Genomic DNA, 24,828 nt, shown 5'->3' on the forward strand with positions numbered 1-24,828 from the left:
ATCTCTGGTAACAACTCTGCTGTGTGACACAAACCAACTCATGGAACAGGATGTGGTCACACTTGTGAGATCTTGATAGTGAGAACAAGGGCGTGTGCCACTTAAAATTGGCAGGCAGTTTTAAGAGCTGTCTTATGGCTGAGGAAGAGCCAGGAAGGAGGCTGTGTCGAACTTTCCTATGTGACTGTAGAACCAGTATTTAATTCTGACTTCAAGCTCCAAGGAGTCACACTGCTTGATCTCCTAAAAAGGCTAGTTGTCTTAGCTTTTTCTTTTCTTCCCTCCTTTGTTTTTTCACTGTGATTTAAATACTATTAATAATTCAGTAATATATACAGCATAAAAACATATATAATTAAGTTTTTAAATAGAATATGCTTATACATGATATTTAATATCATTGGTTTTGCAAACATCAATAACAGCAATGTTTCAACTCCACACTCACCACCAGAGTTTTCATGTCACCCCACCAATATCTCAAGGTCCCTCCCACATCCACACCACCCTTTTCTCTTCTCCATCTTGGTGAACTCAGCTCTACAGGTGGACTTTCAGGGTCTATTTCCATTGGCCATTTATTGCTCTCTTACTATGTTTCTTTGAATTTACACATATGAACAGATTGTTCTGTATTTATCTTGCTTCCTCTGACTGACTTCATTCAGCATGATACCCTCTGACTCCTGTGATGTCTTTTTGTTCTGTTTTGTTGGCCACACCAGTGGTGATCAGGTGTTACTTCTGGCTCAATGCTCAGGGCTCACTTATTCTTGGAGGTGCTTAGGGGAACACATGGGATACCAGGGATCAAATGTGGGTCAGCCATGTGCAAGGCAAATACCCTATCCACTCTGTTATTGCTCTGGCCCCCAGACTCCTGTGATGTTTCCACTGGCTGCCTGACATTTGTGAAAGGAGATTGTCAAAACTTTTCAGAGATGTTTATTTCTGGTACTTATATTGGTAGTGCAATCTATTCAGCCATTGTAAATATCTAAAGGTAATAAAGAAATACAAAGGTAATTTGGTGCCTCTGTGTGAACTGTCATGCTTCCTTTCTTAACTCAAGTGTTTTTTTTGCTTGTTTGTTTTTGGGTCACACCTGGTGGTGTGGGGTTATTCCTGGCTCTGCACTCAGAAGTTGCCCATGGAAGCTGGGAATCAAAACTGGGTCCATTCCAGGTTGGCCTCTTGCAAGGCAAACGCCCTACCGCTGTGCTATCACTCCAGCCCCAATTATCTCAAGTTTTTTTTATTACCATCTGTTCTCTGTGGAGATGTAGCTAAAGGATAGGATTCAAGGAAAGTTCAGATAGGCTTTATTTCCAAGATATCCAAATCAGGCTTTCTCCAAATATGTCACTTGGCATATGGCGTTAAGATCAATAACACATGGCACCATTGATTTTGAGTAAACTGTTAACATAACTTTAGTCAATGATGGAAATGACCTAGACTTAGTGTTATCATTAGAAATTAGTGTCCCAATTGCCACTCCAAGGGCCTACAGCAGATCATCGCTGTAGGTGCTGAGACCAACCCCCACCCAGAAGCCCTTGCTGCAGCCGTGTGAGAGGAGGTAAGCCGAAAATGGTAAAGCAGGGAAGAGCCAGCCTGCCACCTCCAGTTGCCACTCCAAGGGCCTACAGTGGCGCTGTAGGTGCTGAGACCAATTCCCACCCAGTAGCCCTTGCTGATGCTGTGTAAGCTGAGAGTGACGGCAGCTGAGGACAGAATCAGCGAGCTGGAAGATGAGATGCAGAGCAACTCCACACAGCAAACGAGGCTGGAAAAGAACCTTAAACCAAAAGATTAGACAATGGAAATAATACTCAAAGAATGTGAAGAGATGAAAATAGAAGTCCTTAAAAATTCAACAGAAACAACATAAGAATCGTTGGGGTCCCAGAGACCAGGAAGAAAATCCCAAGGTAGAATCAATAGTCAAGGACATCATTACAGAAAATCTTCCAGACCTAAAGACTGCATGCAACCAAATGCTGCATGCCTGAAGAGTACCAGCTAAATGAGACCTGAAGAAAATCACCTCAAGACACATCCTAGTTGTAATGACAAATCCCACAGATAGGGATAGAATACTGAAAGCAGCGAGATCAAAAAGGGAAATTACATTCAAAGGAAAACCCTTAAGATTTACAGCAGACCTGTCACAAGAAACCCTCAAAGCTAGAAGGCAGTGGTGGGATATAGTGACAAAACTCAATGAAATGAATGCTTCACCTAGAATACTGCACCAGCCAGACTCACTTTAAGATTTGATGGAAATATACATAACTTCACAGATAAACAGTAGCTCAAAAACTTTACAGACTCAAAACTAGCCATAAAAGAAAAATGGAAAGATTTCCTTTAAGACAAGACAGACCAACAGACACAACAAACTTCTACACAAAGATGACATCAAATCCCATGACAATAATCTCTCTCAACATTAATGGACTAAATGCACCAGTTTAGAGACATGGAGTGGCAAAATGGTTCAAAAAGCTGAAGCCAACATTCTGCAGCCTACAATAAACACATCTGAATAGTCAGAACAAACATAGACTCAAAATAAAAGGCTGGAGGAAAACATACAAGCAAACAACACCCTTAAAAAAGCTGGAATGGCCATATTAATATCAGATGACATAAAACTTTAGACTCAGAAAAGTTGTAAGAGACAAAGATGAGGTGATGATACACCTGAGCCCCTGAATAAAGCTCCTCATCAGAGAGGCCAGACTGCCATTTCCAGGGCATGTGGTCCAACACCTGAAAGGTGAAGACAAGACCCTGTTGCTCACATCCCAAGTGGCCCACCAGGACCCTTGTAAGACCAAGCACCTCGTTCAATCTAAACCCTTGCCTGACCCTCAGCACTAGAAGCTGGGCATCCTGGAGGCAGTTCCCAGTGACAGAGATGTGGATACTGCTCCTACCAAGAACAGAACAAGCCTAATGAGGATAAAAAAAAAAAAGACAAAGATGAAAAATATGAGTGGGTGGAAAAAGAAAAAAAAGAGACAAAGATGGTCATTTCGTACTAATCAAAGGATATGTACAGCAGGAAGAAATCACTCTCCTAAACATATATGCACCCAATGAGTGACCAGCAAACTATTTAATACAATTGTTGACAAACCTGAAAGAAGACATCAATAGCAATACAGTAATAGTAGGAGACCTCAACACTGACCTATTACCCCTTGATAGATCAAGCAGGCTGAAACCCAACAAGAATATACTAGCTCTGAGAAGAGAAATGGAAGAAAGTAGACTAATGGCTAAAGAAACTGTGGTACATATACACAATGGAATATTTTGCAGCTGTCAGGAGATGAAGTCATAAAATTTTCCTATACATGGATGGACATGAAAACTATTATGCTGAGTGAAATAATTCAGAGGGAGCAAGAGACACACAGAATAGTCTCACTTATCTATAGAATTTTAAGAAAAATAAAAGGCATTATTGTACTAAGCCCAGAGATGAGGGCTGGAAGGACCGGCTCACAATATGAAGATCACCTCGAAGAGGGTGAGTGCAGTTAGAGAAATAATATGCTAGCACCTACCAAGACAATGGTAATGAGTGAGAAAAGTAGAATGTTTCAAATACAGACAGGAGGTGTGGGAGTAGGGAGATGGGGGGGGCATTGGTGAGGGGAATGTTGCACTGGTGAGGGGGGGTGATATTTTTATTACTGAAACACAACGATAGTCATGTTTGTAATCATGGTGTTTAAAAAAGATATTATTAAAAAAAATTAGTGTCCTAAGGTGGGCAAACCTTTAGAGATTAGGTACTCTCTCAATGTGTGAGTCTTTTTCCTTGACGGTCCATATCTTTTTCCCATTCATTATTGCTAGAATAAAAAATCCAGCTGTAGAGATAGTAGGGGATTGAAGAGTTTGCTATGCTTGCAGCAGACCTCTTTTCTTTCCCAAGCATCATGCATGGCTACCTCAACATTTATGGTCCAGTTTTAGAGGTTCCTCACCACCACTGGAGAGGCCTGGGTCATTTTTGCACCAGCAGTACCACATTCTTGGGCCTTCACACTAAACCACGAACCAGTTCAAGAACCCTGAAGAGAAGTCCTGTGCCTGTGGGCATAGCTTGTGAAGCCCCCATTCCATATACCTCAAATAAAGACATTTTTTTAGTTTATTCTAGTATTTAGAACCATAAACATCTTCCAGACATGTGCATTTTGTTTTCTCCTATTAATCTGTATAATACTATTATGTTTGTTCCACCAGCCTAGGAAGAACACAGCGGGGTAAGGGAATTTTCCCTCAGGGCCCTACCTATGCTCTAAAAAATATCCTATGACCATGAAAACTTACTTTCTACTGGGACTCCATTCAATAACCAGCTAATTCTGGGTTTGGGGTTGCCATTAGCTCTGCAGATTAGGGCCCCATCTTCTCCTGGGGAAAGCACAAGATTCTGAGGTGCCATGATCCAGTATGGAGCAGCTTTATGAGGGAAAGAAAAAATCTGAATCAAATTGTATTCCAGCAAATATTGACTCTTAAAAATAGAAGTATCATGCAAAACACTTGCCAGTTTTGTCATTGTTCAGATTTATTAGGCTTAATATAAAACTTTATAGTTCAAGAGAATGTTAATGAGACTAATTCACATGTGCATATATGATATATCATTTCTAGAATCTGGTAATACAAAATCATTGTGTTCTTTTTACATTAAAATTGACATCAAGAGATAACAAATTTATCTGAACTTTTAATTTATAAGTATAGAGAGGCCTAGGGGACACTGGTAGAAGGTGCAATATTGGAACATTGTGTGCATGAAAATCTGTTCTATTAACAGTATTGTATATCAGGTGCTTAAATAAAATTTTAAAAATAAATTAAAAATTATAAAGAAGACATAATTGATTTAAGTGTTCAATATCACAGGATGCATATAATTATAAACTTAGTAAGTAATTTTTTGGGGTCACACCCAGCAGCGCTCAGGGACTACTCCTGGCTCTACACTCAGAAATCACTCCCAGTAGGCTCGGGGGACCATATGAGATGCCAGGATTCAAACCACCATCCTTCTGGATATAAGGCAAACGCCCTACCTCCATGCTATCTCTTCGGCCCCAGTAAGTAATTTTTATCATTTTTATTTATTATGTTTTTATCATTTTTATTGTAGTTTAAGTAACATAGTTACAATATTGTTAACTTTCATGTTTTTGATAAAATTAGTGCATTTTCACCATGACCAAAATATCTCAAATCTACCACTAATAAATATCTGTATCATTTCAATCTATCTTTTCTTTGCTTCCTTCCTACAATGATTAGTAATCTGTTTTGTAATTTCCTTGAGGAAGAAAGCAATACTTTGAAGCTATGAGAATATCTTATTTTTCTTTAATGTTTTACTAATCTCAAAAAAATGGATCTGGCATGCAGCAGTAATTACTTTGAGATTCTAAGAGGAATTCCAACGCGATTTTCTATTTCCTTCATTCCTTCTATACTTATTATTAATTATAATTCTGCCAGGAAGATTTGGAGAGCTAATTTTTAACCTAATTTATATCACTATAAATAGTAATGAGAAGACTTTACATTTATCATTACTGAAGACAATTAACAGAGGCATATTTAACTGACAGTTTAGGGTCACTCAAGAAGGCAAGAACACCACAATACATTTTAAACAATGGCATACCTTTAATAGTGACAGAAATGGTATGATGGATAACTCCTAATGCATTTTGGGCTATACACTGGTAATTTCCAGAGTCAGCTTCAGAAACGTGAGAGATCTGCAAAGTTTTCTTAAAATTCCGATAAAATGTTCGGTTGACAGGTAGTGTTCCATCTTCTTTTATCCAGTAAATTACTGGAGTAGGTCTAAAAGACAAATCCAAAATATTATAGGGCCGAAGTACATTGGATAAGGTACTTGCCTTGCATGTGGCCAACCAATTTTGATCCCAGGCATCACATGTGATCCCCGAGTCTGCCAATAATGATCCTGAATGGCAAAATCAGGAGTAACCTCTGAGCAAGCTGGGTGTGGCCCCCAAACCAAAATAATGATAATAATATTACAGAAATATGAAATGATTCCCCTGCAGCTTAGTTTGAGGGTGGTGTTTTGTGTACGTTTATAATGTATTTATATAAAAAGCACAGAAACAATTTCCTCTCATTTTTATGGAAGAACTGAGTTGTAATATTGTTAATGATTATATTTTTATACATATGCTTTCCACCACCATCTCCACAGAAGTGACTATTGCCCTCAGTCGATGTTTCAAGGGCTTCCCCTACCCAGCCCTATCTCCTAGCTAAGCTAAGTTCAATAGACCTGAGCTTATAGACATAGATATTTTAATTAGCCTCACTCTTTTACAAATGACTAGATCTTAACATTTAAGTTGGAAAGGATCACTTTCCCATCATCAGAACTGCACTAGAATTGACTGTTTTTATTGACTCTCAAGGTGCAGTCAGACTGCTAACATAAATTGCATTACCAAAGGGACCTAATTATTCTCTTCAATCTTTTGATCAATGAAAAACTCTTAGAAAATTTTAGATGAAGATACTATGTCAATTAAAAGAATTAACAAGAAATGAATGATAAATTTTTAACTTATTTTTTCAGCTAGAGTTAAAACATTCCAATAAAGGCAGATAAATGGATCTGTGCTCATAAGCTTTTGCACACATTTCCACATTAATTTTTTAATATAACCAAAAATCAACTACAAACATGCTTGTAATCATGGTGCTTAAATAAAGATATTTATGAAAAATAACATCTTATTTTGTAACATGTCATTTGAGGACAATAGAAATGATTACAGGTATAAGATTCCTTAATTTTATTAGTACTGATAGTTTAAAGTATCAGATCAATTGATAATATATAACTCACATTATTTATCCCATGTTCCTTATTAAAATATGAAATAAAGAGACAGATGAAAAGCCAGGCTTAGAATAAATAAATACCTGTGCTTCAAAGTACTAGCCTAGGGTCCAGGGCCAGAGATGTAGCTCAGAAGTAGAATATTTATGTGTGTGAGGCCCTAAGTACTAGCATAACATAGCAAAAGGAATAAAGAAATGAATAAATGAATAAATAAAGTCCCAGTCCTATCCAGAATTTGCATTTTGACCTTGGATTGCCTGAACTCTTTATGTATCAATTTCCTGGGTTGTTTTCAAAGGGATATTAACATTTAAGTTGGTCTGTTAATGATTTCTTAAATTTGTCTGTGGGGTCTTTTCAAATAGTATTCAAGAGATTTGGGTTTCCCTGATGAGAAAGATGGATTCTTAGAATGTCTCTAAAATGGGATTTTTGCTAGTAATCAGAAACTAGAGAAATCCAGGGGCGGGGGTATGGTGTGATATCCAGACATGGCCAGCAGAGGCCTCCAGCAGTAAAGTTATTCGTTGAGGCAGCATGTCTCTGAGATTCCATTCACTATTTCCAGCTAAGGTGACTGTACCAACAGCACTTGTTCTGTGGTCGGTTATCAGCAGTGGCTATGTAGAAGCCTGCTTCTAATGGGAACTAGCCTAACAATTTGGTTGGAGCAAGGTCTCCCTGCAACTCCCATTAAGGGCAAGGAGATTCTAGGGAAAACATCATTTTCGACTTGCAGATATTGCAAAAAAAGTTGGGCGTGGTCATGTGATTTTTTTCAATAAGATACAATGTATGGGACAATGTGCTAGTTTCATTGCTAAGCTCTAAATTATATTTCTGTTGGTAGGAGAAAAAGCAGAGGAATGAGAGAACCAAAAATCAGTTGGCCTGGCAAGAACTCTGATAGTTGTGAATCCATAGCTAAGTCTCTTTGAAGATATACCTAACTAGAATTAGAACCTAGTCCATTATAGCATAATGAACCTGTAAACTTATGAATGATCTAAATAGAAGATCTATGGTTTGGGTTGCTGTTTTTGTTTGTTTGTTTGTTTGTTTTTGGGAAGTTTTGTTTTGAGTTCACACCTAGTAGTGCTAGAACTACTCCTGGCTAGCAAGGCAGGAGCTTTAACCCTTGTTCTTCCTCTCTGGCCCTCTGTTTTTTTTTTTTTTTTAATTTTATTTTAATTGCAGACTAAAATAACTTCATCTAAGGAAATATGAGGGGAGAGGGAGAAGAGAGGAGAGGAGAGAAGAGACAGAAAGAGAGAAGTTATTTTTCTGTAGAAGAAAGAGTGACGGTTATCCCTGGAGTAAAAGAAAGAGATTATACATCTCATGTTGAGAAGCAAGTGACCTCCAGAATGGGGCATGTTTGCTGAGGGTCTTTAATACGCTCTAGTGTATAACTTAATCATAGAAGCATAACGTGATTACCATTTCAAGAGAAAACCATTATTCTAACAAAATATTCTGATAATAAGAGATTCATCTGGTCTATTTTGTAAATAATTACTCATTTTTTCTTTTATGTTTGATAGAATTAATATCAGACAATGGCTTTTTATGATATTAATGGCACTCTACCAAATCTATTATGTTTTCCTAAGAAATTTAAATCAGGGTTTGGAGAGGTAGCTCAAAGATCTATGTGCATAAAGTAGGTGGCACCACATGGTGCCAAAGCACTGCTGGGAGAAACTCCTCAGCTCAGATGTAGGAATAGCCATTGTTCACTCTCCCCCTCCAAAAAGAAAAAAAAAGAAATTTAGGGGTTTGGGGAGCACTCAATGATAAACCAGGTTTTCAGGTTTGAGGTCATGAGTTCAATTCCCCAGTGCCACTCACATGAGTCCAGGACAGCCCCACTGGCTTTGCAGTTTGGGAATTTTGGACCTATAATAGAATGTGGAATCTCTGTGTAAAGTTGTACTGCAACTGATGTGCACAGCCCACACTAATTAAAACAGTAGTAACAAAGGGAAGGAAAGAAGAAGGGAAATAAAATATGTATCAAGACATTACTCACAGTCCTTCAGCAATGCACTCCAGTGAAAGGACATTTCCTCTGAGCTCCTCTTTGTTACTTGTATTGCCTTCTGGGGTTAAAAATGTGGGTGGCCTCTCCTTGTTTGATTTAGCTGCAAATAAGAAAATTAGCCTGCATTAAAGCCTATAAATATATATATTTCTAGATATGCAATTCACTATAAAAATTCTCTGCTTTTCAAAATTCCTTCAAATTGTGAAATTTGTTAAATGACTCATGCATCTCTATTCTGCCTTACAAATAGATATCATTCGTTAACTGGCCAGGAACAGAAACAGTTTTGCTTCTATAGCATATAAGTAAGGGTTATTTTCCTTGTATACATTTCCTCAATTTGTGTTCAATGTCTATAAAAGTTTTTGTTAGTTGGTAAATTTTCAAAATACTGACATAGTAGAAAAACCGTATTTTAAAATTACCCATCCCTTAAAATTAGTGCTTAGGTGAAAACAAAAATTAACTGTCTATCTTCTGGAAGATTTTTTTTTTCTGGAAGATATTTTTGGGCCACACTCAGATGTATCTCAGAGTTAATCCTGGATTTGCAGGATTTTCTTCTGGCAGTGCTTGGAGGACCATATGGGATTGCCAGAGATTGAATCTGAGTGGTTACCACATTTTTATTATCTCTCTAGTCCCTAAAAGAAATCACTAAGAAGAAGATATTTTGTTGTTGTTGTTGTTGGGCCACATTCATCTGTGCTTGTATTTCTGGCTCTGCACTCAAAGATTACTCCTGATATGCTCAAGTGACTATATGGGGTTCTTGGAATCAAATCTAGGTTAGCCACATGTAAGGCAAGTGCCTTGCCTGTTGTATTATCTCTCCATCCCTAGGGATATCATAATACATATATACATATATTTAACTAGGGATATTATAACCAGCTTCACTGATTAATCCTGGAAATAAATTTTTGGTGGATGACTATGATATTAACCTTACAACTGTAAGGTTTATGGAAATCAAACCAAACAAGACAGTTAATGAGAAGTCTGCTAAAGTGAAGGCCACAAATGAAAATAATGGTGCTATTAAATAAAATGATATCAGTTTTTTTAAAAAAAAATTAGAATGATCATGTCAAAGATTTCAAGGAAAGTTAATTAGCCATCTTCTTTTTTATGAACACTTTCCAAATGAACATTTTCCAACTCCTGTTGTTTTCTCAAAAACAAAAAACAAACCTACCACAGAAATGATGCTATTTGAAGATTTAATTGATTTTTGTTGTTTTCAATATTTTAATGCATTTTATATTTGATGCTCATAAAATGGGATAAGATTATTATAAATTATTATAAATTCAGAGAAGAAAATGCCAGAAGAAAATGCCAAAATTTTCAAGATATTACCTGAGAGAAATTAGTGCTTTTCTTAGATTACAGATTGTGTAGGAAACTCTATCCTTCTGAAATCACTGTGGGAATGGTGTCCTTATTTACTGATATAGTAAAATAAAGAGTGAAACTGTAGCATTTCTACCCTCGCTATAGATTACTTCAATTTTTTATTTCATACCTCAAGGAGGAAATATCAGTACACAGAAAATTTTCTTTAAAGGTAATTTAAAAAAATCCAGTATTCAGAGCCCATAATTTTCAATGATACTCTATACTTCAGAGCAAAATGTTTTTTAAAAAATAATATTCCTTTTTTCCCCAAGAAATTTAATTAAAATTCTTTAGTTTGGAAAAAAAGTGCTACTGAAGATAGACAGTTAAATAAAACTATGAGAAATGCTGTTCCTAATTATACATATAGGGTAAATGGGACATGGGATGGTTTACTACGCAACTCCAGCTAATGTTAATTGCTAAATAGTACTAAAGCTTTGCTCAGTTAGTATTCTAGTAGGATAATGCTTAATTAGTTAATGAAAGAAGTTTATAAACAAGACAGAAAATGAAAAAATGTAAGTCTGAATATACATGAAAGTTTTTCAAACTATGCAAAATGGATATTTTCATGAAAACAGCTAACAATAATTTTCATACACACAGTATGGAAAATGCTTTAGTGACATGTTTGAAGGATCACTGTTAAATTTTATTCGAAACATATACATAGTCTAGTGGTATTAAACATGTAACTAGTAATTCATAAATCAATAAGGTTAAGTAGTCATGGAGGTGAAGTTAGTGAACTAAATTCTACAATGAGGGAGAGAGTATCAGTTACAATCACCATAACTCACCACCATAAATATCAGTGTCACTCAAATTAGCAGCTATAGTGTCATTCAATTCATCCACTGAAATAAACAGAATATTATGAAGAATGCACAAAAGTTGGAGAGAAGGTTCAAAAAGTATTGGGCAACAAAAGTATAAATGTATACAGCTGTGCTGACCAAATGCCATCTCTACCGAGTAAAAACAGGGCTTTATATTATATACAACTAACTTTTTCATTTATTCAGCCACCCCCAACTCATATAACTGAATCTGAGCATAGATATAAATGAAAGTGAACATAGTTGAAGTTGTAGAACTTCTGACTGAAGGTACCCAAAGCACACTGTGTTTAGAGAACACCAAATAAATTAAGAAAGATATTAAAGAAACAGTAATAGCAGTAACAACATAACCCATAAATATAACTTCCAGGTATGTTTGCTTTTTATAATTCAGATACCAATATTTTAGTGACTATTTACTAATAATATCCTGATTTAAAAAAAAAAGCTGATTTACAATAGTCAGATTTAATAGTGAGCCTATGTTGCAGATTTTTAATCACTGAGAGAGAGATTCAGAAAACTGCCCACTTACCTGAAATCACTTTCACAGAAATAGGTTGTTTTTGCTGTATTGTTTGGGTGTGATTAAATCTGGCATAGCAGATATAGTCTTCTCGGGTATCCTCCGGGAGAACATTGGAAAAATAAAGGTCTCCATTTAGACCTTGGGACACCCTCTCACTTTGTGGAAGTCTTTGAAAGGCTAAAGAAAGGCAGACAGATATTTAGACCATTCTGTCATACGTAGTCACTTTTCAAATCAGCAAGATAAATATATAACTAGTAGTTATGTGAGTTTGACTTTGTTTTTCTCTATAAAGTTCTTTGAATAAAAACAAACAACTAAAATAAGAATAACAAATATACAAAGATTGTAATTGTATCTGCCAAAATTTTTCTGGGGAGGTGACAGAAGTTGTATTAGAATTGTGCAGGGAAAACATTAATTAGGAAATAATAAGAGGCCAGAGAAATAGTATAGGAAATGGTGCTTGCTTTGCATGTGGCTGCTCCTGTTTCCATCTGGGCACCACATATGGCTCTCAAGTGTAGCCAGGAGTGATCTCCGAACATAGCCAGGTGTTGTCTAAGCTCTTTCCCTCTCCTCTCCAAAAAAAAAAAAAAAAAAAAAAAGGAAAGAAAGAAAGAAAGAAAGAAAGAAAGAAAGAAAGAAAGAAAGAAAGAAAGAAAGAAAGAAAGAAAGAAAGAAAGAAAGAAAGAAAGAAAGAAAGAAAGAAAGAAAAAGAAAAAGAAAAAGAAAAAAGAAAAGAAACCATGTACTCAAAAGTGTCTTACAAAGAGTTTGTATGACCTTTTAAAAGTTTTAACTGGAAAAATAAAGTTTTTAACTGGTTCTTAATTGTTAAACACATGCAAACATATCTTAGAAAATGCATTAGGGAAAAAAAAGAAAATGCATTGGGGAAGAATGGTAACTCTTGCATCCACGTACATGGTCAAGGCTACAGGGATGCCTTAATATTGAATAAACAGTGTCCCTGCCTGTCTAAGCTCATGATCTAACAGGAAGCAAATGTAATATTAATAATAAGGAGCAAGAGTCACTCAATTTAATATTTCAACAAGTCTCTAAGCCCACCTTCCTACATGCCCACACTCAATCATCGCCCTTAATTTTATCTTTTATGAATTACTTTTTATAAACACAAGAGTTCCTGTTTTCTACACTAGAATTTAAACACCAGAGGACATAGACCCTCACTCCCTGTGTCTACAGTTGTTACACTGAACCACCTCCTTTATAGGTGTGCTGTAATCATGGTGAAGGACTGCATGAGGAATTGTCTGCACTCTGACTTTCCAGGCTTATGCTTGACAACTGATCTCTTAAGTCCATTCACAGGAACTGTCTAGCATCAGTCATGGAGAGAGGTTTTTTCAAAAGGAACCCTAGGAATCAAGGATGGGAGAACCATCAATCTAGGTAGAAACTGACACTTGGTTTCCTCCTATGTATCCTTTCTCAGTTCACCCACCCCTATTTATTCTTAGCTCTTAAGGGAAGAAAAGAATCAGACTCCAGTTGCCTCAGACCAAGTGCCATGTTGCTCCAGGAATCTCTGCAATCTAGGTCAAGCACTACGCTCCTCCAGTAGTAGATGCCCTATCTAACATTTCATACTGGACAGGAAAAAGCAGGGAAATATGGAGCCAGAACTTCAAAAAGGGCTACCAACTTCTTACTCGAAACAGAGGTTTGATTGACAGTTGTAAATTCATGGTTTGGACCTATAAACCCTAAGGGAAAACTCAGAGGCAGATGAGAAAGCATTCATCATCAAAACTTATTATTAGGGAAATGAAAATCAAAATGATAATGAGATAGCTTCTCACACCAGTGAGAATAGGATATCTCAAAGACCGTAAACAACCAGTGTTAGCAGGGATGTGGTGAAAAAAGAAACCCTCATTCACTGATGGCAGGGATGTTGTCAAGAGCAGCCTGTATTGAAAATAGTATGAAGGGGGGCCGGGCGGTGGCGCTGGAGGTAAGGTGCCTGCCTTGCCTGCGCTAGCCTAGGACGGACCGAGGTTCAATCCCCCGGCGTCCCATATGGTCCCCCAAGAAGCCAGGAGCAACTTCTGAGCGCATAGCCAGGAGTAACCCCTGAGCGTCACAGGGTGTGGCCCAAAAACCAAAAAAAAAAAAAAAAAAAAAAGAAAATAGTATGAGGAAAATAGTATGATGATTTCACAACAAAAATTAGAATAGAGCTTAATATAAGCAAGCAATTCCACTTCTTGATATCTACCACCGAACACAAAAGCATTAATTCAACAAGATCGATGCACACCTATGTTCATTATAATGTTTAGTACAATGGAAACAAACCAAATATCTAATAACAGATAGATGTTAGATAAGGAAGCTGTGGCATAATATACAATGATATTCTATGCAGCTATAAGAAAAGATGAAATCTTGCAGTTTGCAGCAACATGGATGAAACTAGAGGGTATTATGTTAAGTAAAGCACGTCAGAAGGAGGAGGACATATACTGAATGATATCAATAATCTGTGATATATAAAGAAACAAAACAAGGAATAAACTGCCAAATTATGACCAACCCTTGACCTTCTAGTCCGAGCAGTGGGGAAAGAAGATGCAGGGTGGAAAGGATAATATGTAATATAAAGTCAGTGGTAGAGTGTCTGATATTGGACACTTTGGTGGTAGTGAAGATATAATGACTTTATAGATCAAACCTGTAAATGTTGAGACTGTTCTAACAATGTTAAGCTACAAAAAATTTATATTCAGACAAAAATAATATAAAACAACTTGTAAAAATATTAAATTGATGCAAAAAGTTAAACTAAGTGTATATCTACTCTGTTTCTTCTGCAATATTTTATTATTAGTGTATATTGTCAGATGAAGGGTCAAATAAAAAGGCTCATGACAGGGCCGGAGAGACAGCATGGAGGTAAGGCGTTTTTGCCTTTCATGCAGAAGATCGATGGTTTGAATCCTGGCATCCCATATGGTCCTCCGAGCCTGCCAGGAGTGATTTTCTGAGCATAGAGCCAGGAGCAACCCCTGAGCACTGCCAGGTGTGGACCCCCCCCCCCAAAAAAAAAGGCTCATGACAGAGGGAGCACATTTCTCTTTGAGATTTTCTGCACTACATTTGAGACAAATGTGAATAGACAGGAATAATTTTATAAGGACATTTTATATGAAGAGAGTTACATATTAATTTTTCCTCACATAACATATGCAGAACAATTTGAAATGTCCAATTACTCTGCCAACAGCCTAAAATAGATGCAAATGATATAGCCAGCCAGCATTGCAATATAGGAAAATTTATATATTCAGATGATTCTGAGACTACTTGTATATGTCTCTTTATTAAGCAGAAAGGTCATCATTTTTAAATGTTATCCAAGGACCAAAATTGGACTTCATTTTGGCAGTGACATTTGGTACTGCTTTTCTTGAAATCATTTATTTACATTTTATTTGTTACTTATTTTTACAAGATCTGTACAAAATATTAAAAACTTATGCATTTACTCATAGTTTTGAGTGATTCTTTCTCTGAGTACTTTTATAGTAGAATCAAAATGGAAATAAAATCTTAGGTTTAACTTTTATCTTTAATAGGTAGTACAGCTTATGATTTCTGAGGAATCCACATTTCTGAGATTAGAATAAACTGCCTACAAATATTTTATATTCACTCCCTCAATTCTACATAAATCTGTGGTTTTTACTTCTTTCTTATGTCTCTGAATTAGTACCAGTTCTGAATTGGTACTAGGATCATGGTGATATGATCTCCATATTGCCATATTCAAATTTCATGATCTACAGCAGTAGCCATGAGACAGTTGACTGTCTGCTTAACACATTTCCTTGGAAACACTACATTCTCTCTTGGTTCTCTTTTTACCTCAGTGACCACCTCTTCTCATCTGGTTTCTTCCCAATTTGTTTCCCTGGCTTTAATCCCTATCTCCCACCAATCCCCCTTTAGGATCCCTGGATTCTTTCATTTTTCCCTAGTCCAAGGGAGAAACTATGCACGGAAACTCATGAGAAGCCATCTGCTCTCCTTAGGCTCTGGGTGCATACCAGAGTGCTCTTTTGTGAGGGTGCTTGAATACAGACCACTTCCTGTTTGGATACTTAGGGATTCTTGCTTGCCCTTTTATTTCTCTAAATTTTGCTCAAACCTTTGTTATTTTTCTTCATAGCACTTACTGTCAGAGGACACACATTTTCTTAATGCATTTTTTTCGTTTGTATCCCCTTTGCCATCTCCATCTATCTAACTGCATATCAGTGAAAAAAGAAATTTGTTCAGTTTTCTAGCTCAGTGCTTAGTACATAGCAAGTCTACAATACAATAAACTGAATGGATGGACTTGCTATATATATTTCAAAAATCATTTGTTTTTGTTTGTTTTTGGGGGGGCACACCCTGCAGCACTTAGGGGTTACTCTTGGCTCTGCGCTCAGAAATCGCTCCTGGCTGGGGGGACCATATAGGATGCTGGGGATCAAACTCACGTCTGGCTTGGATCAGCTGCATGCAAGACAAATGCCCTACCACTGTGCTATCTCTCGAGCCCCAGCAATGATCATTTATTTTTTGGAGCATCTCTAAACATTTGATAAATACTTTATGAATCACAAAAGGCAATAATATTGTGTGAACAAATAACCAAAAGCTTTTTAAAGGAAGTTTGAATTTTTATGACTTACAATTATCCATCCAGAATATTATAGGTGGTGGCAATCCAATTGGAGGTCTACAGGGCAGTACTAAAGAATGGCCATTTCGAAGTATTATTGGTTCAAGTTTTTCTTTGGTCCACAGTGGTGACCCTATGAAGTAAAACATTTATAGTTATTTCTGCATTAGAAAATTGAAAGAGCACTATTAAGAAAAATTACATTTCTGGAGAAATTTGGAGAAACAGAAGTTATACACACTAAAATAATAATAAAATAGGCTGGAGGGATAGTACAGCAGATATGGTGTTTCCCTTGCACATGAGCAACCCAGTTTCAATCCCTCTGCATCCTATATATAATATCCTGAGCTCTGCCTGGAGTGATCCCTGAGTGTAGCAGACAGAATAACCCCTGTGAACTACCAGGTGTGGCCACAAAACAAAATAAAAATAAGAAGAATGTAAAAAGAAAAATACTTTAGAATACAGTGTCAACAGTAAAAAAAAAAAAAGAAAAGAAAAGAAAAAAAAGACCATTTAAATTCACTAACACTAAGAGTTCAAATTTTGAATAAGGCTACATGTCTAAATATTTATATTAAACAAACATAATAAAAATAGAGCAATGGCCCTAAGTTTGCCTCCAGGTACCACGTGGGCCCAGTGGCTTCCAAATGGCTAAATCTACTGCTGTGTGTGCCTCCTTCCTTTATTAAGCTCCTTGAACACTGCTAGGAAAAACTGAAAAAAAAAAAAAAAGAAAGAAAGAAAAAGGAAAAAAGATGCACGAGTTTGTGTAAAACATGTTCTCAAAAAACTGGAAAATATTTAAAGTCAAAACATTTGTTACATAAGTAATGATACCTTTGACATTACAGCATTATTTATATATATATATGTATGTATACTCATTCTTAAGACTAATCGAAACATTTATGATATGTTGATAAGTTAAATCCAAAGAGGTTATACTTTAGAATGCACGTATTTTACATGGGGGACAGAACTAGCCCCCAGCGTAGAGAGGGGCCACACGTGGCAGAGTTCAGAGGCTATTCCTACGTAGCTCTGCACTTAGGAATGGTCACTCGCAGGACTCAGGGAACCACATACTGCAGAGAGACAGAACCAGAGTCAGCTCTGTGCATGGTAAATACCTTACACCCTGTACTATATCTTTAGTTACTTTTTGTAGAATCCATTGGTTGACAGATGCTGGGTTTAGAGTAAATTAACAAGAAGGTTCCTATTAAGTGACAAGTCCTACTTACTGGACGGTCGGATGATAATGTTGTTAGAAATTGCAGCTCCACGTTCATTCCTGGCTGTACACTGATATACTCCTTCATAGGTCTCTGCCTTCCCTTCGCTCATGATGTTGATTATGAGGGTTCCTGACCCTGGATTCATGGTGACGAGAGGGTCTTTATCTATGTCAAAATGAGTCCCATTTCTGGTCCAGGAAAAGCTGCCCAACACATAAAGGATTAAGCTTGCTGATAGTTCAAACAAAAATACTTACTCTTTAACATGTTCCTAGAAATTTCATGGGTTTTTAGAGACAATTGTAAATTTTAATATTCAGTAAAAATAATAAGCTCACTAAAAATGTTCATTAAATCATAATTTAGAAAAAGCATTGGCATCTTGGGGGACAAAAAAAGAACTAAAAAGGCTATACATTTAAAATATGGGTCTTAATTAAAATCAGATATAATCTGAACTCAAATGGGCACATAGATTGCCTGTCATTTTTCATGGAAAATTCAGGAGATAAGACTCATAGTCACACTCTCTTAGAGCTATATTAGCATTTTTATTGTGAATTCCTTTGTTCACAGAATTGATAACCTGTCTATCCAAATTTGCCCCGGGCTAAAATGCATCAAAAAAGACCTTCACAAATACTATTTACGCACATGTGTGTGTGTGCGTGTATGTGTGTGTGTATGTGTGTTTAAAATTGTTCCAGTCAGTTTTAAGCTACCAAAATGCAGAGTGAATGTAGGGAAGAAGAAATTAGTTCAGTGATGATTTGAATGTTCATTATTAAAAGTAAAATTCTATACTTTTTTTGTTTTTTTGGGCCACACCCGTTTGGTGCTCAGAGGTTACTCCTGGCTAAATGCTCAGAAATTGCCCCTGACTTGGGGGGGACCATACGGGACGCTGGGGATTGAACCGTGGTCCTTCCTTGGCTAGTGCTTGCAAGGCAGACACCTTACCTCTAGTGCCACCTCGCCGGCCCCAAATTCTATACGTTTTTCACATTTTAAGTTCTCAAGATTTTTTAATTTCTTAGGAACTAATTTAATTGATTAAATACTGTTTTCTTAGTTTTAAGTATTGAAAAGATTGATTTTATATGCCTTTTATATTTTATATAAAAATTAGAGTTCTTCTGTACTTACATATAACCAGCACAAGTCAACAGTGACCATATTTCTACATTGTCAAAGATGTTTAAATTTCAGCCTGTTTTCCAGATTTACTTAGGATTCTTTTTTTTGGGGGGGGGAGAGGGGTCACACCCGGAAGCACTCAGGGGTTACTCCAGGCTCTGTGCTCAGAAGTTGCTCCTGGCAGGCTCAGGAGACCAGATGGAATGCCAGGATTCGAACCACTATCCTTCTGTATGCAAGGCAAACATCCTACCTCCATGCTATTTCTTCAGCCCCCCACTTAGGATTCTTGTCCCACTATTTATTCCTCTAGCATTGTTTGTACCATTGGTATATAATATGGAAGTCAGGGATACTGTTAAAAATATCTATTCTATAATGCACAGGACAGCCTTCTAAAAAAATTGTAACACGTAATGCCCTAGGTTATTTCACAAGAATTATATAATAATTTCACAGGTAAGATTAATAATCTTAGAGATATTATATACCATTAGATTGGGCATTCAGATTTCAGTACTGACAAAGCACCAGTATTAGTTTGTTAAGTACAGTTCTCTTCATTTCAAAAGAAGGCACCCAATATTTGTGGTTCTGGTTTTGCTACTTCTGGAAATCTTAAAATGAAAAAGGAATGAAACTAATGCTTAGGAAAAAATGAATTTATTCATGTCATAAATCATTAGAAGATTATCTACACAGTGCCACAACTTTGTATTTCATAAGAGGATCTGAGTATAAAATCTAATGTAGGTTTTTGAGAATGAAAATGCAAAATCAAGCAGAAAGACAAAAACATTAACCCTAAAAGTGTTAATTCAGAGATTGATGATCAGAACCAAGGAAATTAACTTCAATTTAGACATTAATGCTCAACATTAAAGGCAGAAAGTACACACCCACCTGGGAGGAGGTTTTCCTTTGGCCTCACACTGGATTACAATATTCTCCCGAGGGTCAATAATGTAATCTTTTGGTGACTGTTGAGTGATGGTTGGAGGTTGTACCACTTAATTGCAGAAAGAAGAACAATTTTAAGAAATAAATCATTAATATAATAACAGTTTTCTTTTCATGTCCACTTCCTTTCCCTAAATAAAATGCATTTCAAATGTTTTTGGTAATTTTCACTGTGGCAGCAAAAACCTCCATTGGTTTTCTTTTTTGCCAAGGCATACATTTCTTTCGATATTTGTATAGGTACTTACAAAAACTAATTTCTAGACTGAAAAAGTTCAGCGAACTTAATGCCAATACAAGCTTAGTATTAAGAAAGCATCTTTTCTGATGTAACAATGAGAAATACCTGATTCCTCTGGCTCAAAGAATGCCTTGCACAGAAATATTATGAGGTAAACCTTCTACTTTTAAAGAAGACCGATTTGCAGCTCATGAATGTGCTCATGTATTATTATATGCCAGGAAAGAATAAATTTGAAAAGTGTATTCTAAAAAGATGGTCAGGAGACTTGACATATATTATTAGTTATAGCCATGTAATGGAAGGAAGTGGGTGGGAATAAAGATAAAAGATGTAAAAGATAAGAGGGACTGGAAAGGTTTCATGTCACAGAAGATAATATTTTCATTTCATCCTCCAGAGTATGATCTGATTGCTTACTATAAAGTATATGGAGAAACTGTTCTGACCCAGAACAATTCAATTTGAAGAAATTGAATTGGATTTTGGGTTTTGGCTAAGTTTCAGTCACTTTAAGATCATTATATTCCTCTTCCTTGAAATCAGAATGAATGGGTCTATGAAAAGAATCTGTTCCCAGGCTTTCTTCTGTTCAGGGCAGAGAGAGTTGTGCATAGAAACCACTGATTCCTAACTAGTGACAATTTGCCCTATCCTCTGGGGGGTATTTGATCCTTTCTGGAGGAAATCTAATTGTTACTTCTAAGGAGTGAAGTTATGCTGGCATTTGGTGTGTAGAAACTACTAACTGTCTTACAATGTTCAAGGCAGCCCTCTGGGAGCAAACACTTATGCAGACTAAATGCCAGTAATGCTGAGACTGAAACACTGGTCTGGACAAATGGGACTTCTGGAGTTTCTCCTACAGTAGTCCATTTCACTCACTTTCCTCTGCACCATGAACAATGCTAGTGCCTCCCCTATTTTGACTCTTTATTTCCTACCATGTGTTTAACACTCTGGATCATCTAAATGTTTCATCCTCTTCATCTTCCCTTTTCTCTCAATTCTCGTGCAAAACCTTTTATACCTGTTGACCAAAAATTTCTCAAAACTTAATAGCTGCCCCCCCCATTCTTTCTTACTTTACTGTTATTAAGTGTTGTCATGTCTGAATACTGCTTTCATGTCCAATGTTTTGTAAATCAGCAAGCATGGTTTTGCTCTTTTGTCTGGTCTCTAGTTTGTTTTTTCGTTTGCTCGTTTTTGTTTTTGTTTTTAGGCCACACCCAGTGACGCTCAGGAGTTACTCCTGGCTATGTGCTCAGAAATCTCTCCTAGTTTTGGGGGACCATATGGGAATTGGGGATCAAACCCAGGTCCATTCTGAGTCAACCACATGTAAGGTAAACACCCTACCACTGCGCTATCATTCTGGCCCCTGGTCTCTAGTTTTAATGCTATCCACCAGGTATCTTTTACTAAATGTACAAGTAACATCTACATCAAAAATGCACCGTGTCAAGTAGACCATAAGGAACAGTATCAATTTTTCTCTCTTATATAGTTTCAATTTATAAAGTCTACAAATACCCTCCTTGTCTATTCCATTGCTGGGGTTTATTTACTTATTTTTGGTGTTTGGGTCACACCCGGCAGTGCTCAGGGTTACTCCTGGCTCTACACTCAGAAATCACAACTGGCAGACTTGAGGAAACATATGGGATACAGGAATTTGAACCACCATCCTTCTGCATGCAAGGCAAATGCCTTACCTCCATGCTATCTCTCCGGCCCCAAGGGACTGAAGTTTAGTCTAAAGTTTAAAAGCCACTTCATTTGCTTATTATCAGCTGTAAAAATTTAGGCCAGTTTCTTTTTTTTTTTTTTTTTTGGAAGGGGGGAGGAGCCACACCCAGTGTTGCTCAGGGGTTACTCCTGACTCTACACTCTGAAATCACTCCTGGCAGGCTCGGGGACCATATGAGATGCTGGGGATTGAACCCAAGTTGGCTGTCTGCAAGGCAAATGCCCTACCCTCTGTTCTACTGAAGGCCACTTCCTTAAAGTCTGTCTTAAGGTTCCTTAGAAAGAAAAATAGAATTTAAGAGTAATATCTAGGGTCAGGAATATAGCTCAAAGATAAAGCATTTACCCTTCATATATGAAAGCTTGGGCTTAAATCCAGACAAAAAAATAGTTTTTAAAATGAGCAGTAAGTAGTGTTTATCTCCTAGAGTTGGTGAGAGGATAAAATTAATCATGTAAAATTATTAGTACATGCCAATGCTATAATTGTGTTAGCTATTTTCAAATTACTATCATAATTACTTTTCTTTTCAACAAGCCTCACCTATGAGTGAATTTTCTGTTTGTTTGTTTTTTGTTTTTGTTCTTGGGTCACACCTGGCAATGCTCATGGGTTACTCCTGGCTTTATGCTCAGACTTGCTCCTGGCAGGCTCGGGAGACCATATGGGATGCTGGGATTCAAACCAGCATCCTTCTGCATGCAAGGCAAATGCCCTAACTCCATGCTATCTCTCTGGCCTTGATGAGTGACTTTTTTGTAAGTTCTAGGAATACCACACTTAGTGTAATGAGAAGTCTAGAATTCTATATCCAGAGAATGTTGAACAGAGGTGGTAGGTGAGAGAATTCTTAGGAGTGACACAGTATAAAGTTTTGCATTGCAATTGACAGGTGAAAATATGATAAGTTCAGAAAAAGAATAGTCATGTTTCTGCATTAGAACAACTTAGATGCTTTTTGCTAATAATTGGGATCTACCACATGGAAGTTCTTCACACAGTGCTTGTTCACCTTGTCACTAACAAGTAATAAAGGGAAGGGGATTTGTATGGTTAATTTGCAATTTGTAAATTATAATTTTCTGGTCAATCCAATACCAAACGCCCTTTAAAATGTCTAAAAATTATTTTTTAGATAGATGAGAGATATTGCCCAATTGGGCAGAAATTTTTGCTGAGAGTAAGCCAGCTGTCATGTAAGCATTGTTCCTTATCCGTCTTTTGCATTTTCCAAGACAATACTCAATAATAGTATATAATTGCAAATCTGGGTAAAGTATTTGTATAGATCTGCTTCCTTTAAACCAACAAATAAGTTGCCTTCATTCCAGCAAGTATTTAATAACATTAAGAAATGGTCAGTCATTCTTTTTCTAAATTTGGAGAATTTTCTCATTAGTTACATCAGATATGAATAAAGCTTAGGTGTTAGTAGCACAGAATATTGGTAAAAGAAAAAGAGTAATACCTGAGTCATAAGAAATCATGCACAGAATAAACGTGCTCCTTGCTTTATAAATGCAATGTTTAGTCATAGTAAATACACATGCTTAAATAGATTAGTCACAAAACATAAACTTTTGTCTTTAATTCACAGTATTAATTCAAAAACAAAGACAAGGTCAAAGTTTCACACTGCCTACTAATTACCAAAAGACACTTACAGCCTTCAAGAAGTTTTGCTTTTTCCCCAGCAATATCAGCAAATGAGTGGGCAAACAGGATTAAAGAAAACCAGATGTTAGTAATAAGAACATTAGAACTCTTAAGATAAAAGGGGCACCTTTGTCTATTCAATTTGACTTTAAAAATACAGCGAGGATTGAAATAGTGACGTTGCAAAATAATAAAAAAGATCTCTCCAAGAAAAAAAAAAAACTCCTATGAATGGTTTTGTTTATTCCTGCAGCACCTAACCCACACCAACATAAGGAAAAAGAAAAGAAATGTTATAGACAAAATGTGATCCTTCCAGGAACAGGAATGGCTATTGCCATTCAATGAGTGTATGCTGGGCAAGTAACTAGTTTGATTTAAATAAAAAAAAAAAAGCTGAAATCTACAATTAATCTGAGTTGTCAGACTGTATAGTGTCAGATCCTATTAATTCAGACATCACTGAGTACCTGATAATAACACAGAAGAACAGGAAATTGCTACAACAGCTCACTACCTTCCATCCAATTCACGTCTAATACTAATTTTAGGCTTTTATATTCCTATGGTTAATTCTTAAGCCAGTAATTGAACTTTTCAGTCTGTTAGCGTATTTCTGTTTCAAAATTTCTCAATCACTCAGGAATACAAATTCTCATACCAAGGAGTACCTCTTTGTATAAAGACTAAAAAGAATGGGGGCAAAAGAGACAGGGAAGCAATTACATTGACATACAATTCAAATGACTCTACAGTGCTGCCTGCCATTACTACTTGTAAAGGTTAATGCAGGAGCAACTGGGTTACCCATGACTTTCTTTTCATCCTCAGTAAGCCTCTTCTCCATTAGCAGCGATAATTGAGTTAGCCATAGGTGACTATTTCCCTGTGATGGTTAGACAGAGTGGTTCAATTAAGGGGGATATACTTAACAGAAGACAGAACAAAAGCATGTCTCCCAAGTGCTTTTTTTCCCTCTGTATATCTGTTAAGGCAAATGCTTACTTAGGCGTTCCTACTTCATTGGGTTTAAGCATTTTTTTTTTCTAAATTGAAAGTAAGGTTATGAGTGAATTATCTTTTTATTTATTTTTATTTATTTATTTGTTCTTTTTGGGCCACACCTGTTGATGCTCAGGCTTTACTCCTGGCTATGTGCTCAGAAATTGCTCCTGGCTGTGGGGGACTCCAGGGTATCGAACTTCGGTCCATCCTAGGTTAGTGCTTGAAAGGCAGATGCCTTACAGCTTGTGCTACTGCTCCGGCCCCATGCATTATCTTTTTAAAATTAAAAAAAATTGTTTTTTAAATTGTATTTGGATTATAAATACACAGCATTTTGTTTGCTCCCAACAAACTATGGGACAAACTACCTCTCTTCGTGTTTT

The 24,828-nt window shown here is 36.6% G+C and overlaps 1 protein-coding gene across 24 annotated transcripts in view; it reads right to left on the bottom strand.

Annotated features, from left to right (window-relative positions):
- The window catches only part of NRCAM (neuronal cell adhesion molecule), a 303,075-nt gene that overhangs the window by 65,057 nt on the left and 213,190 nt on the right, over positions 1-24,828 (bottom strand). For 11 of the 24 annotated variants that reach the window (XM_049782966.1, XM_049782945.1, XM_049783047.1 and 8 more), the window contains exons 5-13: positions 23,449-23,466; positions 19,737-19,842; positions 17,703-17,899; positions 16,460-16,582; positions 11,754-11,924; positions 11,177-11,233; positions 8,958-9,069; positions 5,711-5,895; positions 4,357-4,488 (exon numbers count right to left, since the gene is read on the bottom strand). In XM_049782966.1, coding sequence (XP_049638923.1) covers positions 4,357-4,488; positions 5,711-5,895; positions 8,958-9,069; positions 11,177-11,233; positions 11,754-11,924; positions 16,460-16,582; positions 17,703-17,899; positions 19,737-19,842; positions 23,449-23,466 — 1,101 coding nt within the window. The remainder of the gene's footprint in view (positions 1-4,356; positions 4,489-5,710; positions 5,896-8,957; positions 9,070-11,176; positions 11,234-11,753; positions 11,925-16,459; positions 16,583-17,702; positions 17,900-19,736; positions 19,843-23,448; positions 23,467-24,828) is intronic. The other 13 variants (XM_049782984.1, XM_049782960.1, XM_049782955.1 and 10 more) reach the window with 3 other exon arrangements.

Source organism: Suncus etruscus, chromosome 1 (assembly GCF_024139225.1).
Source record: "Suncus etruscus isolate mSunEtr1 chromosome 1, mSunEtr1.pri.cur, whole genome shotgun sequence".
Lineage (NCBI taxonomy): Eukaryota > Metazoa > Chordata > Mammalia > Eulipotyphla > Soricidae > Suncus > Suncus etruscus.